This window comes from Epinephelus lanceolatus, chromosome 13, assembly GCF_041903045.1.
Source record: "Epinephelus lanceolatus isolate andai-2023 chromosome 13, ASM4190304v1, whole genome shotgun sequence".
In the NCBI taxonomy this organism is placed as follows: Eukaryota; Metazoa; Chordata; class Actinopteri; order Perciformes; family Serranidae; genus Epinephelus; species Epinephelus lanceolatus.
In genome coordinates, this window is record NC_135746.1 from 11,243,497 (window position 1) to 11,261,491 (window position 17,995).

General features: G+C 42.0%; 1 protein-coding gene across 1 annotated transcript in view; it reads left to right on the forward strand.

Annotated features, from left to right (window-relative positions):
- Nucleotides 1–17,995, forward strand: part of nkain2 (sodium/potassium transporting ATPase interacting 2) — a 135,255-nt gene that overhangs the window by 58,386 nt on the left and 58,874 nt on the right. Inside the window, exon 3 of the mRNA XM_033649332.2 lies at nucleotides 3,462–3,542. Coding sequence (XP_033505223.1) covers nucleotides 3,462–3,542 — 81 coding nt within the window. The remainder of the gene's footprint in view (nucleotides 1–3,461; nucleotides 3,543–17,995) is intronic.

Below are 17,995 nucleotides of genomic sequence, written 5' to 3' on the forward strand. Positions count from 1 at the left end.
ACGCACACACACACACACACACACACTTGAAACATCCATTTTAAATATCCTTTGCCCTAGATTTAGTAACAGCCTCTTATTAGCCTATACTCAGCTCTACAGCTCATAACGAGGGCTGAATAATGTTGGAGTGGAGTGACAGTTGAAAGGTTTTATTTTCTGTCTCACTAAAAGTAAGCTGAAAGTCTCACAGCGCTGCCATTCATGAAAATTGTATGATGTGTACAAATTATCTTAAATACCAGGAGGTTCATACCAGGAGAACGCACTGTAAAACAGCAAAGCTGCATATATCAAGAAATAGGTGCAGTCTTCATTAGTTATTAAAATAAATTCCTACCGCTGGATCCAAGATTGAAGGAAGACAATTTGATAATTATTTATATATTAAATAAAAGGTTATAACCGTGATGTGAGTGGGAGTAGGAATAACTTGCCAAGAGGAATTTCTTTGTTTCTGTTCTCTGTCTCTGGCAGCTGTCGATAAAATAATTCATGTGTCAGGAAACTGTCAGAAGTTCCCACAGCGGCTGCAGGGCCTCCACATGGCCCTCCCACACATCATAAACACCCCACTGACAACTTCTCACAGACCTTCACGTGCACTGATGATGCGTGGCTCGGCTCTGACGCCATCCGAGTAAGCGTGTGCGCATAAATCATCCACCCGACACCCACCCGAATAGATTATTTTCTCTGTAGGTCATGTTGGTTTTTATGCCTCTGTGCTGGTGATAGCCGTGGCCGTAGACATTATGCTTTCGAGTTGTCCGTCCTTCCCTCTGTATGTATGCAATATCTCAAGAACGCCTTGAGGATTTTTTTTTTTTCAAATTTGGCACAAACGCCCTCATGGACTCAACAATGAACTGATTTGAATGTGGTGGTTGTAGGTCAAAGGTCAAGGTTGCTGTGACCTTGTCCATCTCATTTTTCTGACACGATATCTCAAAAACACTTTGAGAGAATTTCTTCACATTTGGCACAAACGTCAACGACACTTAACAAAGCATGTTTTTGGCCACAACTCAAGAATTCATACTCTAATGATGACAGAATTTCACAGAAATGTCTAATAGGATGAAATTATGAAGTGATGACATTTTATATCCAAAAGGTCATCTTCACTGTTGCATCATAATGTTCTGCAAAAACACTCTCCTGGCCGTTATTCAGCCTCAGGAACAGAAGGGGAGACATTTGGTCAGATACTGAATTGGTGACACTCATCTTTGGTGTCCACCTCGAAACTGTGCTGCCTCTTTAAGATGTATGTGAAGCATCCATGTTTTCACAGGCATGGATGTGAGCTATAATAGAAACTTGACTGGTGATAAGTCTTCTGCGGGGGCACGGGTTCGATTCCGAGCTGGGGCCCTTTGCGGCATGTCACCCCCCAACCGATCCTGTCTATTGTAGCTGTTAACTGATTAGAAGTTTGTGATTGATGGTCAATATCTCAAGAACACTTTCAGCTGGTTGGTGGTTAAGGGTCAAGGTCGCTGTGACATTTCATCTGTCTCATTGTTGTTAATGCGATATCTCAAGAACACCTTGAGGTAGTATCTCCAAATTTGGCACTTGGATTCAACAATGAACTGAGTAGAATTTTTTGTTCAAAGGTCGAGGTGACTGTGACCAACACCTCAAGAGAATGTCTTCACATTTGTCTCCTCCCCACCAATCCTGTCTATCATAGCTGTCCTATCAATGAAGGCAAAACTCGACAAAAAATGTAAAAAAAAAAAAAAAAAAAGAAGAAACTTGACTGGTGTGCAGACGTATACAATTGCAAGGCAGTGATTCTAGTTAAATAATGTATTGTATTGATGTATGGGTGTGTTCCAAAATTATTTACTGTAAAGATTAGAGAGGCTGCCTTCAATGATTGTAAACGATTCCATGTGCCCAGTTTTGTCACTGCAGCTCATATCATGGGACATTTAAGCAGCAAAACCGAAATCAGTAGTTCTAAACTTAACAGAGGAAACAGAACTAAACTTTTAGCTTCTAAAATAATGAAGTTATGCTGCTGTTTGCTGTTTGTATCTTGCGTTCAAAGTGTCCCTCTTAATGGAGACACATTATTTTCTGATGCTGTGATCAGCGTGACGATATGGTAACATTTTACACTTAGTACACTGAGGCAAGCTGGTTAGTTGATGGGGATAGTTGAGATTTTTGGAAGTGGGATTGTATGTGGTATGAATCCAAAGCCAGTGTATTACATACAGTAGATATCTGTCAGTTAGCCTCCAGTTTGGAGAAGCAGGAAGCTTAGGAATGTACTGCTGCAGAGGGGTGCAACACAATACATGTTTTAGTCACTAAAAAGGTCAATATCAGTTAAAGTGTACACTATATTTAGAATATTTTCACTGCTTTATTTTGCTGTCAGACAGCCCTTTCCGGAGGGGAAGCCATTAACTGCTTCAGTTACCCATCTATGCACTCGTCAAAGCCGCCAGACTCCATTGACAAAAACAGTAATTTTAGCTCACTGAACACAGGAGCTGCTGATCTACCACTACTTCGATCAGTTAGTTTGCTTCTGTTATTGTGTGACTTAGGTGAATCAGAATAAACCCTTTCAAACACCAAAGTCGCAATATCACAAACAAAATAACCGATTGAGGCAGCGGTAGACCAGCAGCTCCTGTGTTCGGTGATGTCAATGTTTTTCTTAATGGAGTCTGGCTATGAAGAGAGCGATGTAACAGCATCAGTCCCCTGTCCGAAATCACTGTTTGCAGCAAGGTAAAGCCGTGAAAATATTGTAAATATAGTCTAAACTTAAGCTGTTATTAAATTTCAAGGGTGGCTAAAATACATTTTGTTGCTGACCCCATCCACAGTAGTACATTGCTTAGCTTCCGTGTCCATACTCCTGCCTGCTTCTCCAAACTGGGGGTGTGCCCACCACCATCTACTGTAGGTAATACACTGACTATGAATTAATTCAATTATTAATTCAACCATGGGCTTTCAATTACATGTTAATTTTAGTGACCTCCCCACCCATATGTGGACTAACTATTTGTGGATAGAACTGCAGTCACATCATGAACATGCACACTCAGACACAGAAAATGAAGTGAGAAGACTTAGATAATGAAATGCAATGAAAGTTTGATCCAAGCCTATAAATTCTGCCTTTCTTCCATCATTCATTCTTTCCTGTGTATAACTCTCCTTGCTATACACACACACACTCACAGTCCTGCCGTCTATTTTCTCTCCCTGTCTGGTTTGATTCAGGTGATTGGTTGCACTCTTCGCTGTTGTTTTTGTTTCTCAGCATCTTAACAACATCAGAAGTGAAGCCTCCCTCTGTCTTTCCTCTCCATCTCCAGCTCGCTCCAAATGCAAGACATGAACATGCTTTTTTAATTCTCCAACAAAGGCCTGTCGGATCTCGTCTGCCTCTCACTTCCCTCTCTCTCTGCCTGCTCTCTCTGCAGTACGCCGCCTGGCTGGTCGTGTGGATGACCTGGAATGTTTTCATCATCTGTTTCTACCTGGAGGTTGGGGACCTGTCCAGAGTAAGAAAACTTTCCTTTGGATTTATTTCTGCATCCTTGTCAAGTCTTCTATTGTACATGTCCAGAGTAACAACAAAGACAGAACAAAGATAGAATAAAGACAGCAGTATTACAGCATTGTTGCAGATGGGATTTCTGGAGTTAGCATAAATCTCTTTGGCACATTTACACTTGAGTTTCAAGTGTATTGTTTCACAATTCAAATGCAAGAATAAGGCTGTCAGTATTTTATATTTCTCTCAACATATTTCATGAAAAGAATTGATTCTACAAACAAGTATTGCCTGAGAAGCCAAAGTCTGATGTAACTTATCTCTCTGTAACATAAAGCTCAGTTTTTGTCCAAAAACTATTAAGAACACATCAGTGACTGTTCCTTTATAACATCGAATATAGGCACATACTCTGTCCTGCTGCCATTGATACTCACTAGCAATGTGTATCAATCCACAGCTGAAAATAGACCATCAAAAGTTGACTTGAATAACCTCACACACACATCTCCACATCTTCACTAGGACCCAGTACATTAAGGGTAGAGAAGCTGGAAAGTATTGAGACTAACATCTTGTTGTTTTTGGTCTTTTAAGGGGATTTGTTCACAATGAGATACTTCCATTTACATGTAGCCACAGATTTGTGTCTTCCATAGCCAGATCACCAATCTTACCACATCTGTTAAGGTTGTCCACTGCATGATGCAAATCTTGAAGACCATTCTCCAGTCAGTAGGAGGGTTGTAATGCACTTAAGGCAGCTAAGTAACTTAAAAAAAATCCACAAGAAGAATAAGTTTTGCAAAGAGCTTGGGCTGTCACTGTAAAGGAATTTCCCCTGCGTTAATTGAAGCCTAATTTATGCACTTTTGAGTGTTGCTTGACAGAAACCAAACAGTCCTGCGACTTTTTCAATTCATGCTTCAGTGAAAGGTTTTAGTTGTCTCAGTCGTCTCTGTAGTAACCAGAGACCCCCCTGTGTTGTTTCTGTTGAATTTAGTCAAGTGTAATCTGCACAGACAGCTGTTTGGAATCACACAAATATCCCGCTGTATGTGATTTTAATTTATTGACTGTGCACTCATTGATTGATCAGCTCTCAGTCTGTCTGTGAGCGGCAGATTCCCTTCACTTGGCTGGTAAATGAAATCAGTGAATCATTAAATACATAGAATGTTGATTTCTTCCTGTGGCACTGACGTGAAAACTATTTTGGTTTAGTAAATGTCTGCTGTCAGTCAGCCTGGTGGAGGCAGTTTGACCGGCCCATAGATGTGTGACTGGACAGCCTCTGTCAAGTAGGAGTCTGTGTGGATCTAAAACTACTGTCTCTGTGGCAACAATAGTGAAACTACCTATCACGTTGTGCAACAAACTGTGACATAAAACTGTCCAGGTGCGCAACATGAAAGAAAGGTGTCAAGCAGCACTTTTTCAATCAGGAGAGACTCGTTTTTATGGTAAAAGAATATTTATTAACATGTGAACATATCTTTGGCGATTAGACCCCGTAGAGATGGTATGATTTAAGGAGGGTGATGAATCCATAGTCAAATAGGGAACCCCTTCCCCGGGGTCTAGACGCTGGTGGTGGGAGAGGTGGTGAATATGAGATGAGAGGAAGATGGAGAAGTGCTGATGATCTGGATGAGTAGAGGAACAAGCCTTTGTTGAGCTTGTCCTGGACGGATATGATGGCTGGAGGTGAGCGTGTTGAGGAGGGCACAAAGATTCTGCCTGAAATGACGGCTGATAGCAGCAGAAGAGACAGCAGATTTAAAATTTTGCAGTGGCATCCTGATTGGCTGAGCTGAAGCACGAAAAGACAAAGGATGGATCCACCTGTTCGTGCAGCACTGAACACAGAGTAGACTGATTGAAACTTCACTACAGAAACATTGTAAATGTGTCCCTACGTATTTCCTGTTTGAATGTTCTGCATGCGTATGTGAATCACATCAGCTGACAGGAAGTACACATGGACCAAAGCTGTTGCTTAGCAATGCAATTCCATTGAAACTGTCTTTAGATGCTCAGCACCTTGTCACCATCACTCCTATTGCAAAGAATTCAAGAAATACCTCATTAAAAAAGAAAACAACCTAAATGTAGTGGTTGTGACGGTTGCTTGCCATCCCCTGCGGTTGCCTTGTCAATAGCACAGTAATGCAATATTGCAGCAGCTCTACTAAAAACAATACATAAACTAGCTCAAACCCGTGGATGGATCCCCTGACAGAGCCACGAGTGATAGAAAAGTTTTGTCTTCACTCACTCACACCCTGCTCAGTTACAGATCACCGTTCTCTGAAAGCAGACTGTTGTCTTTTTGATATTCTCACTGCAAGCCGGTGTCTGCACAAATGATCATTTGTGAAGTAAAAGAAGTGGCACTCTGTAGCATCACTCTGCCGCTGCCAGTGAAAGGTGTGTTTGTGAGCTACACACTGTGCTGTATGATAATAGACAGCCGAATGATGTCCCTACTGAAATCGCTGAAATGGCTTTCTACCTGTCTCGTCTGACAGGAGGGGTCGCATAATTTCAGTGTCATTTTAGTGGAACTTCGGCGGCAATAATCACAGGGGCAGGACCCTGTCAGTGGCCACTTCCACACACTGCTTACTGACACAGTTACTCTTGAGATAAGTAAAGATCAGGTGTGCAGCTCACAGAGACGGATCCATTTACACCTTTTAAACAACTCTCTACAAAGTGAAGTCACAGGTCGTATTAGAGGTCCAGTGTGTAGGACTGAGGGGGATATACTGGCAGAAATAAAATATAATGTGATCAGTATGTTTTCTATAGCGTATAGTCACCTGAAAATAAGAATTGTTGTGTTTTTGCTACCTTAGAATGAGTTGTTCGTATCTTTGCTACCTTAGAATGAGTTGTTTGTATCTACATAGGGCGCAGGACCTTGTACACGGAGATTGCCATGTTGCACCGCCATGTTTCTAGCCTGGTAAGATCATTCAGATGACGTGAGCTCAACATTATGTTTTGCTCTCTGTATTAGTCTTACCACAGAATTTTTTAACATGAAAGTGCTTTATTCAGTGTTTTCTGGTTTTGGGGTCGTACACATGCCACGTCTTTAACTGCATGGAAAACATGAGGTCGACTCTTGTGCCTGTTCTGTGCCAACTTTCAAGAGCATGGAGGCAGGCTGCGTCTAAGGTTGCTAAGCAGCCTCAACGAGCACTGTTTCATAACTTGTTTACCTGAAATCCCAAGTGCAGAGCTGATCTTCTTCCAGGTGCTGTTTTAAATGTCGGATGCAAAGCCCTGGATAGCCCTGCACTAAAACGATAAATTTCTTATCCATATTTATCACAGACTGATATTAACGGAAGAAGGGAAAGATATCTGTCGGCTGTGATTGGTTGTTCCTCGTCACATGACGTGGTGCGCGCTACTGTTTTCCAAAAGTTGAACTCTGTTTATCTCAGGGCGCAGCTATTGTGCCCTGAAGAATAGGCACTCGGAAACGCGTGTGCGGTGCTCTGGCGTTGCTCTGAAGTTGCTCTGACGTTGCTCTGGCGTCACTTTGGCATTTGAGCGTGCCTGCAAAAAACGCGGCAAGTGTACGGCCCCTTAAACCACCAGGTCTGGTTGTTTTGAAGAGGACGAGATCTCTGCAGCTATTTCAATTCACAGTGTAAACCTCCTAAACATCTGGATCAGAAATAAGGTGAGCACACATGTGCAGGTGCTGGACTAGCAGCCCATCACCAACATGCCAAACAGCGTACAAGAAATATCGGTTGTGTGAAACTGCTTTATTCTGTGTTGTTACCATTTTTGGGGCCGTGCACATGCCGCATCTTTAACCGCCTGGAAAATGCGAGGACTTGCAAGAGCACGGAGGCAGGCTTTGCTAAGCAACCTCAACAAGCACCGTGTCATAACCTGTTTAACTGAAATGATGGGAGCTAAGCTGATCTGCCCCTTAAACCATAGGGTACCTTTGTTTTTGAGAGGAGGAGACCTCTGTGGCTAATTCAGGTCAGAATGAAAACCTCCTGAACGTCTGGATCAGAAATAGGGAGAGCAGGTACTGACCTAGCAGCCCGTGTCTGACATGCCAAACAGCATATGAGAAATACTGATTTATAGCTTAAAAACTACTGTATTCAGTTTTTGTTTTGTTTTTTTTTGACTGGTTTAAATCACCTTGTACGTTAGTTTTGGAGAGGAGACCTCTGTGGATAATTTGGCTCGTTGTTAAATCCTCCTGAACAATGAACACTGAAGGAATCCTCACCCAGGGAAGTTTCATCTGGTTGCAATCTGTAATTCTCACTGCAAGATGCCTCCAGATCCCCACAGATCTAACACACTGTTCCTTTAAGTGGCAGAGTATAAACATGGTATAATTCTCAACTGATTCGTGATGTTTGTCTCATGAAGGCATGTCAGTTCTTTGCATTGCGAGCACACACCGACATAGCTATGAGACATGAGCTGAGGTCATTCAAGTCTTCTCAAAGTCACTCTGCAAAAGTTGAGCCACTCTGCAGTAAAATTAGTCAATTTCGAATACAGATTATCAACTTGCACAATTAATTAGGGCCAATCAGCGCTTCCATAAACAGAACAAATCAGTTGATGGGAGTGCTGATTATGGCTGATTACTCTCTGCGGTGTGATGTTGAAGAAATTACAGTTTTCCCATCACAATTTGCTCCAACTTACTCCTTCTATTGGACAGTTATGTAACATGTCTGCTACCAGTTTTAATAAATCGCACATAATTGCACTTATCGCACCGCGTATCATCTCTCCGAACCCTCGTCTTATTCTCAGCTTGTCGATCATAATTACTGTTTAGACTGGAGAATTGCAGCATATTCTTCTGCTATACTTTTCCTCTCTCCTCTGGTGCTCACTCTCATTGTTCGACACACTTGTCCCCTGTCTGTCTGCTCTTCCCACACACAGACACACACACACAAACTGTGAGCCTTGTTAAGTTTTGTTGCCATCCAAACTAGGCCCAGAAGTTGTATAACCCCCCCACGCACACACACACACCTCTGTCTAGAAACCTGCAGCTTCACTGATCTCTGATTTTAATGATATTTACACCTCTCACTGTCCCCGAGGCCGAGTTTAACCATCACTACAGACACTACAGCTGGGAGGACTGCTGTTTGGGTTTTGTTCGTATCACATTGAAAACACAAGCAGGTCTGCAGGAAGGCCAGAGAGCAAGTTCGAAACATCTGGAAAAGCTGCATAATGTGGGTTAAAAGGTTAACTGAATAGAATAAAATTAATTACGCCACTAAATGTATAATTTATATTCTATTATGAAATTATATGAGTCTAATATTTCTCTTCATTTTGTCAGAAAAAAAGCCCTTCAGTCCAAAACCATCACATCTGCTTTCTAACGAGGGTGAAACAGCCAGTTAATTAGGGACACCTTTATCAATTACCCGCTGACCAATCAGAGAGAGGCAAACTCGGACCAGACGCTGAACAGCTTGTTTTTATGACCAGAACAGTTTGCGTGCGTCTCGCACAAGGGCACATCAACCTTGACCCAGTTACTGAGAGAGAGGGGAGCCACAAATGCCCGCTTTCCCCCCTCCACCTCCCTGCACCCCCTGCTGCCCGGATTCAACAGCTGTTGTATGAGATACGAATCCATCACCTGCCGTTCCGAGGCTTGTTTACTGACCTGAGGGCTATTATTACACTGGACCACATGTAAAACAAGTGTGGCTGTGTCTGTGATTGTTGCCACTCAGTTTAGAACAAAGAAACTCCCCAAAATACAAAAACAGATTTATTCTCTGTCATAAAAAAAGCTGCTGAAACAAAGAGCATTTTATCATGCAGTGTTAATTATTGTGTCCACAAAAACTACAATGAAAAAAATAATCAAAATTTTGTCACAATTTTTTTATGTGTTAAAATTCATTTTGTTGCAGCCCCTGCCCACAGCTGAGCTTCTGTGGCAGTAGATTTGGTTTATAGAACATGATAGCAAGCACAGCAGAAACATCAGACAAGTCGGACCTCTGTGTTGAGCTATGGATCTTTAAATGTTATAGTTAAGGCTGAAAATGTCAAGAGAAATAAACAATGTTTTTTCCGATTTCACAAATCGCCATCCATCCACCCATTTTCATCCACTTATCTGGAGCCAGGTCGCGGGGCAGCAGACCAAGCCAAGCACCCCAGATGTCCCTCTCCCCAGCAACGCTTTCCACCTCCTCCACAAGGCGTTCCCTGGCCAGACTAGATATGTAATTCCTGCAGTGTGTTCTGGGTCTGACCCGGGGCCTCCTACCAGTGGGACGTGCCTGGAACACCTCCAACGGGAGGCACATTAATCAAATGCCTGAACCACCTCAACTGACCCCTTTGGACCTGAAGGAGCAGCGGCTCTACTCTGAGCTCCCTCTGGATGTCTGAGCTCCTCACTCTATCTCTAAGGTTGAGCCCAGTCACCCCACAGAGGAAACTCATTTCGGCCGCTTGTATCTGTGATCTCATTCTTTTGGTCACTACCCAGAGCTCATGACCATAGGTGAGGGTTGGGACGTAGATGGACCAGTGAATTGAAAGCTTGAAGGCTCAGATCCCTCTTCACCATGACAGTCTGGCACAGCACCTGCATCACTGCACATGCTGCACCAAACCGCTGATCCATCACATTCTTCATTCTACTCTCACTCATGAACAAGACCCCGAGATACTTGAACTCCTTCGCTTGAGGCAGCAACTCTCTCCCAACCCAGAGGAGGCAATTCCAACTGAGAACCATGGTCTCAGATTTCACATCTCTCCCAGTTCAAATCAGTTGCCAGTTATCCACCTGATTTGGCCTAATACTAAACAATATATACGATAGACAAGAACAATACCAGTAACCACAGTAACTTTACACATCAAAGGCCCTTTAAAGCTGGTATTAACATGTGTCTTGGGTGATCAGATCCCAAGCGGACAGGTCTAAGTACAGGTCTGAATGCACCAAATGCATCTTCATCGAGATCCCATCTGCCAATTGGTCCTCAATGGATAGGCAAACTTTCTGTTGCTGCCATTACACAGGTTACATAGGTGCTGAAGGACAGTGTCTGGAGCTGCTCTCCTCCTCGGAAAAGTCAGTTCAACATCTGTCTGGTTAGATGAAAAATGTTCAAAACACGGAAAACTTAAATGTCTTTACTTTTTCTCAACTAAAACTAAATAATCAAATTGTTAAAATGTGACAGAAACTAATATACATTTCCATTGTAATAAGGTGCCAATATTAGCGCAGTACTGAAAATAGTAGAAATAGCTGAACAGGTTAAAAGTTGAAATCTGCCATCATGACAGCAAAGTAAAAATAGACCGTACAGGTTCAGATATGGATCATAACACATCAAAAATACATGGATTAGACAGAAATCAAAGAGCAGGACTAGTATATACCATAGTTTTATGTATCCCTGTCAGTGAGGGACTGGATCAGAGGAACTCGTTGGTGTTTGATAAGGGTAATGACGGCGTGCTCTGTGCTTCAAGAATACTGTGATAGAAATGAAAATCTCTTAATCTCCCTCTCTATTGCTTTCTGATGCTGCTTCCCTCTTTCTTGGTCTCTGTCTTTCTGTCTCTCCTCCTGCGCCTCGCTCTCTTCATCTCCATGTAATTCATCCCCCCTCTCCCTCTGCTCACCCTATAATCAAGTCTTTTTCATATTGTTTTGCAAAGTGCCATGCGAATCTGTCCCGTGCTCCTCTTCCGCCTCGCTCTTCTTCACCTTCTCGCCTCCTTTTCATTCACTCTCTTCCTCTATATTTCCAATGTCAGGACTTGAGGAAATGTGTCGCTGTCAAGGAGGCGCTGCTATTTATGGTCAATAGCGATTCGTGCCGCAGAGGCTTTATGTATTGGCCAGCAGCGAGTGCCAATTTAATACATTACTTTATACACTCAGGCCATTACTTTGGGGTCACAGGACAAAAGTGGTTGCGACAGACTCCATTTTTCTTCATTACAGAGATCTGACATCTTCCTGTGTATGAAAGAGGGAGAGAATCAGCCTCGCTTTGATTTATGTTGTGTTATCAATGACTCTTGGATTTGCACTGTAGCTTTGATGTAATTTTCCAGCGCCAACACTCTGTTTTATCCATGAATAGAACTCATATCCAGATTGTGCATCCCCACTGCCAGCAAGTTTATTAGAACACTGATCAGACTGTCAGGGAGGTAAGTGAACACTTCGAGGCTGGGCTTCCACTTCTAAGTGAAATTCTGTTTCCATACATATGGATGTCGTGTTAAAGAACAGAAAAACAACAAACAAACAGACATGTTTGTTGAAATGTGTCAGTTTAGGTGTGCAGATCAGTCCTCGCAGACTGTTTGATATTTCAGGTGTTATAGTGCAGCAAAGTCAGACAGATTAGGGCTGTAAAGGTGTGAAATTTGCCAAACTCCTATGACATTTCGTCTTGATAAGGGAAGTAAGTGGAGTGAGTGGAAAGGTGGGAGTGACAGCGAAGAGGGGAAATGCGTCACTTTGTCAGCTCAGTTTGAAGTCAGACGGCCAGATGGACGGATGTTGGAGGAACAAACAGATCATCGTGATTGAGTTAGTAGTGGTAACAATGAGACATCATGTCATGAGTCACGGACATTATCCCACGCAGACAGTAGGGCCCTAACTCAAAGTTGGATATGACGCACTTCGTCAATCATCAATTATTTTGAGCTTGACATTGGAAACTGAAATTGATAAAACCATCTGAACTCAGTGTCCATTTACTCTCTTGTTCTGGAGCTTTCGACCGTATCACACCTCAGTTCTCTAATGGTTCTGAAACTGAAACCATGACACAAACGTCCACAGATTGCTCGTTGCAGTTTTGTCTGCCGAGTTACGTCAGCTGTTAAAGCAGCAGGGGTGCAAATGCACAGGGCTTCCACAAAATAGGCAGCATTGTCTGGTTAAAAAAGTAATTATACAGGTTTAACTTTTGCTGCAACAGGATGGAACATTATCTGGGAAGGTGCTGCGTTCGACAGTCAAAGTGCTCACATAACAACTGCTTGTCAAAGCTAATTTGGTTCATTCTTCACACAGCTACTTCCCTCAGTTTTTGTCTGTACAACCAAGTGCAACACAATGAACGCCTCTCAGGAAAAGTGTACCCCATTATTCCCATTTGAAAGAGAACAGTGTCTCGCCCTTCTTTATGATAGCAGGTGGCTTCTTGCTGACCATTCAGAGCAGCTATAAACATTGTTACCTCCTGATGTGTTAAGAGTACTCATTGTACAGTTTGTTTTAAGCATTCCCCGGCCTTTAGAACTGTCAGACCAGCAAAAGTAAAATCTTTATACAATGATATGAAGAAAACAACATGTAAATGTTTCTCTGTTTAGCAGCAGATGTTCGGTGTTAAAGCTGGAGTGCAGAACTTTTGTCTCCTTCGTCTGGCAGTGACACTAGGTGGGTTTCCATCCACCTATTTTTATTCGCATTTTCAACAATTGCAAAAAGAAACTTGAATGGAAACGCCAGAAATTCGAAAAAGGGCCGAAATATCGCAAAAAAGTTTTTACGCTTGGAGGGGGTGGAAAAGTCAGCGTATCGATATTAGGAAAATGCGACTTTTGGCAATGGAAACAGATTTAGAGAATAAACAATGACATAGGCTACCGAATCCTACTTCTACTTCACACACACACCTGTGTGAACTTAGAGAGAGGTAATTACTCAAGTGTCAGGTGAGTGTAGGCTATTTCACAACTTACCTGAATAGACTGGACGTGTTGAATACCGCTGCATCATGTGCGCTGCCTGGTGTACCAACACAGACATCACGGCATTATGTAGGCTACGCTGACAACGCTGATATGAGTGTGATGAGAGCTCTCGCAATAGCCAAGAAGTTCCCAAGGAATCTCTCCATCTCGCCGTAGTCATGGACGTGCCGGTAATTGTTTACATCAGTTGTGGACATGAGACGCTCTCAATGACGTCATCTCACGGCGCCCTCTTCTTTTACGGGTGTTCTTTTGCATTTTATTTTTCATGAGAAGCGCCACCTTCTGCTCGGCCTGTTGACTCCCAGTACTCGCAAAACAATAATGAATGGAAACGTGCATAAATTTGCATTTTCGTTTTGCGCATTTTCACAAAATTCGCTTAAAATTTGCGATACATTTGGATGGAAACCCAGCTAATAACAACATAAGTACTGACAACGTGCTTATAACATAGGCCAGTGAGCTCACCATATCTCCACAGCTCTCAGGAGCACTTCCTTCAAGACTTTCTTATGCCTCCGTGCTGGCGATAGCTATGGTGGGAGGCATTATGTTTTCAGGTTGTCCATCCATCTGTACATATGTACATACCTCTGACCCATTCTTGTGAATGCGATATGTCAAGAATTTCTTGATTTCTTAAAATTTGGCACACATGTCCACTTGGACTCCACGGTGAACTGATTAGAATTTGTTGGTCGAAGTTCAAAGGTCACTTTGTCTCATTCTTTTTTTTTTTTTTTCCAGATATATTCTTATTGAACTTTTTGTAAAGCAGGGAAGACAAAGAAAGCACAATATACACTGCGATGATACTAAGACAGCACAAATTACTGACATCTAAACCTGGCAGGACAAGACAAAAACAAACAGAAAATAAAAAAACAGACGACAAACCTATCACACACTTGCGTTTTGATGTCATGACAAGTTGTAGCTCCACATCCTTTTTCCAGGCCGGTTCTATCAGCCCTGATCTCATCCTATGAGAATTTTGTCTCATTCGTCTCGTGAACCTGAAATCTCAAGAGCACTTTCAGCTCGTTGTTGGTTAAGGGTCAAGGTCACTGTGACCGTGTATCCGTCTCATTGTCATGAATGCAATACATCAAGAACACCTTGAGGGAGTATCTTTAAATTTGGCACAAACGTCCACTTGGCTTCAAAAGTGAACTGATTGGAATTTTTTGGTCAAATGTCGAGGTGGCTGTGACCTTGCATCCGTCTCATGCTTGTGACCGCAATATCTCAGGAAAGTCTTGAGGGAATTTCATTGAATTTGGCACAAATATCCACTTGGACTTGGAAATGAACTTATTAGAATTTGGTGGTTGAAGGTCAAAGGTCAAGGTCACTGTGATCTCACAAAACATGTTTTTGACCATGACTCAAGAATTCATACACTAACTATGACAAAATTTCACAGAAATGTCTACTAGGATTAAATGATGAAGTGATGACATCTTATATCCAAAAGCTCAAAGGTCAACTGTGACATCATAATGTTTCTCAATAAACCCTTTTCTGGCCAGCATTTGTTCAGATACTGAATTGGTGACACTAATTTTGGGTGTCCACTTTGACACTGTGCTAATTGTGTAGATCTAAACTACAAGTGGAACTTGGCTGGTGCACAGAGGCATACAACCGCAAGGTGATTATTCTAATTGCACGTTAATCCGAGTTTGTTTTTTAACTGCAGCATCCGCTCAAGAAACTTTTCTCGGATGCTCCTTTAGATTTTACACCATACTCCTAGCTGCTTTTCCATCACTGTGGTCTCTTTCCCCTACCTTCATTTTTGTGTAAACTTTATTTAAAATTGTCAACATACACAGTATCAGTAAAACATCACACACGTTCAGATGAAGCATGGAGAAAACAAAATGTAAAGCAGTGCCAAATAGAAAAAGACAACAAAAACAAAACAGTCTAATTTAAAATAAATTAATTTATTACACTTCTCATAGAGTCATGTTTCTCTCTGGTTGGTTGACATAAAACGCAACACTTTCGGTTTGCTTGTGCGGAACAGTCGCCACGGATACCTGATTAATGTGTTTCAGGCAGGAGAAACATTGTTTGTAACACTGTCAACATGTCGCAGGAGTGAGCCTCTTGGCTGCCTGTATTTTCTGGCTGCTATTCGCCACTGAAAGTTTAACTACCCCCCAACTTTCAGTTTGGCTTCAGTTCACTGCAGAATCAAATGACGGCAGCTCAGAACATCTGCCACAGCTTTCTATAGACATTATGGCAGCTTGCCGCAGGCTGCACATTGATGCTGCTTTGTGTGTTTTTGGCCTTAATCAACACTGTGTAAACTGGTTTGGCGACAGCTTGAATGGAACAGACATTACGTTTATATGTAAAAGTCCTGTACTTTAGCTTTAACTAACCTAACTATAATAGTTTATTAAATGATTCTATAAAATTCCCACCAAACAGCTGATGATAAACTGCTTTATCGCCAGTCTTGTTACGACGTGTTTGCCTTCTCAACCGTTTGGGTTTGATGGAACTTTAAATCTTATGTGTATCTTTGCCTCCCATAAGGTCCCTGTAGAGCCCCAGAGGCAAGATAAGGTGTACATCCTGTGTTGACAGTAATTTGAGTTTAAGCCTGAGATACATACCCTATATCAGTCTGTCACACTCCCATCCTTCCTGCCACTCACCACTGCACTATCTAATATAGCAGCAATGCCACAGAATTAATCTTTAAAAAGATTTCTGATGTGGCATCCCTGACAGATTTGGAGAGGAGCCTGTGGAGAGGGAACTGTCACCATGTTGCAAACACACACACTCGCATATTCACATCGACTCTCTCTCTCTCTCTCTCTCTCTCTCTCTCTCTCTCTCTCTCACACACACACACACACACACACACACACACACACACACACACATGCTGTCTACATGCTCGTAGACAGCTAACTGTCAGTAGTCCACTGTGTCATATAAAAGATGCAGCCACCCCCTGGGCGTCAGATGACACACAGACACAGACACACAAATGCACACATACACGGCGCTCAGCTGTCAGTCATGTACTGAAGGGGTGGGGTGTTGTGTAGGAGGGTAATGCCACATGCTTTTTTGCATACTGTACGTGTCAAAGTGTGTGTCTGTTTGCTCCGCTAGTAGCTGCAGAACCTGTCATTTTATCAGTCAGGAGAAGACGTGAGGGACACACGCCAAATCCAAAAACAGTCAGTGACATTTCAAATCTCTTATCTCTCCAGGCTAGGGATAGGCATTTTAAGTAATTTCCATATTCAAGTATTCACATTAAATTATGATGGAGAACTCAGAAAAAAAAAATCTAACATAAAAATAGTGCCCGAAATGAACACCCAAGCAAAAATGAGGGTAGAGGTTAAGGCTTGTTAATGCTTAACATTTGATAAGTATACTGACATGGACGGAGCCTTTTGTCCGTACTCTGCGTACATGTCGTCCCTATTTGTTCACGTTTTCTAAATACTTATATGGACAAAATGGAGCAGTTTCACCGGAAATTTGTTGGGATAGTCAATAGTTCAAGCCATAGGACATGACAAGGACATTTTAGAAAAGCCAGTACTTTTTAAAAAAAGGTTATGTGAGTTGGTGAGAAATTTTACACATCCATATGACAATACTTCGCCCATGCACAGAGACAAACTGTTACTACAGAACAGCTTGGAGGAGATTGAACAGGAATTACATGTGAATTGGATGGAAGCAAAGGGAAAGCAGGGGTCCGTGCGAGGCAGCTGCCAATGTAAAGGACACGTGAACGTATGTGGGCAGTGACGACGCAATGTTTGAACTTGACACATCTCTTTTGGTACGTAAAGAAAGTATGAATGAGCCTTTTTCTGCTTTTCTAGTTATAAATCTGTAATGAATATTGTGTTTTGGTAAAGACCCTGTTCAAACTTTAGAAGTTTAGAGTGTAAGGAGGTTTAGATGGAAGTCAATGATGGCCATTCTCATACTGAGTTATGTCTAAGCAGATACACAGATTTGGTAAATTTAACCATTTTTACCACTGGCATTGATAAAAATTGTCAAAAATCCCTCCAAAATGTAACATCAACACTCCAAGACCTCGAAGAACACCATATTCATCCATGCTTAGAATCAAAAACTTTTGACGTTTGGAGAGTTCTGTGAGAATTGTATTTTTTGGTGATTGGATAAAAAGGATTTCTGTTCTGGAGATTACTCAGAAACCCCCTTATTGTTAATATATCTATGAAAGCCATCCTCTGAATGCCCAAGGTCTCCAGTTTAAAGTGGCTACTATGTGGGCTAAACTCATCATCGCACGTGAGTTGGGCTCATTGGATCAACAAAGGCCTCAGCTTTCCGTCCATACCCAATTTTTGCAATTCCAAGACTGTTCATTGACCCCAATATGCAGAAATAATCAAATACACCATTTTTAGAATAGGCAAAAATAATAAATTTGTACTGCATCTAAAAAACTGCATAGTGCTTTCCCCCAAATGTATGTGATTAACATAAAGTTGGCATATCTGTAAAGAGGAGACTCATGGGTACCATGTCATTCAGATACCTTAAAGTGAGAGGTCAAGGGATTCTTGTAAAAATGATCATGCCAACTTTTCCCTCGTCATAATTTAGCCTGTTTTAGCGCAGTTTAACCCCTTTCCA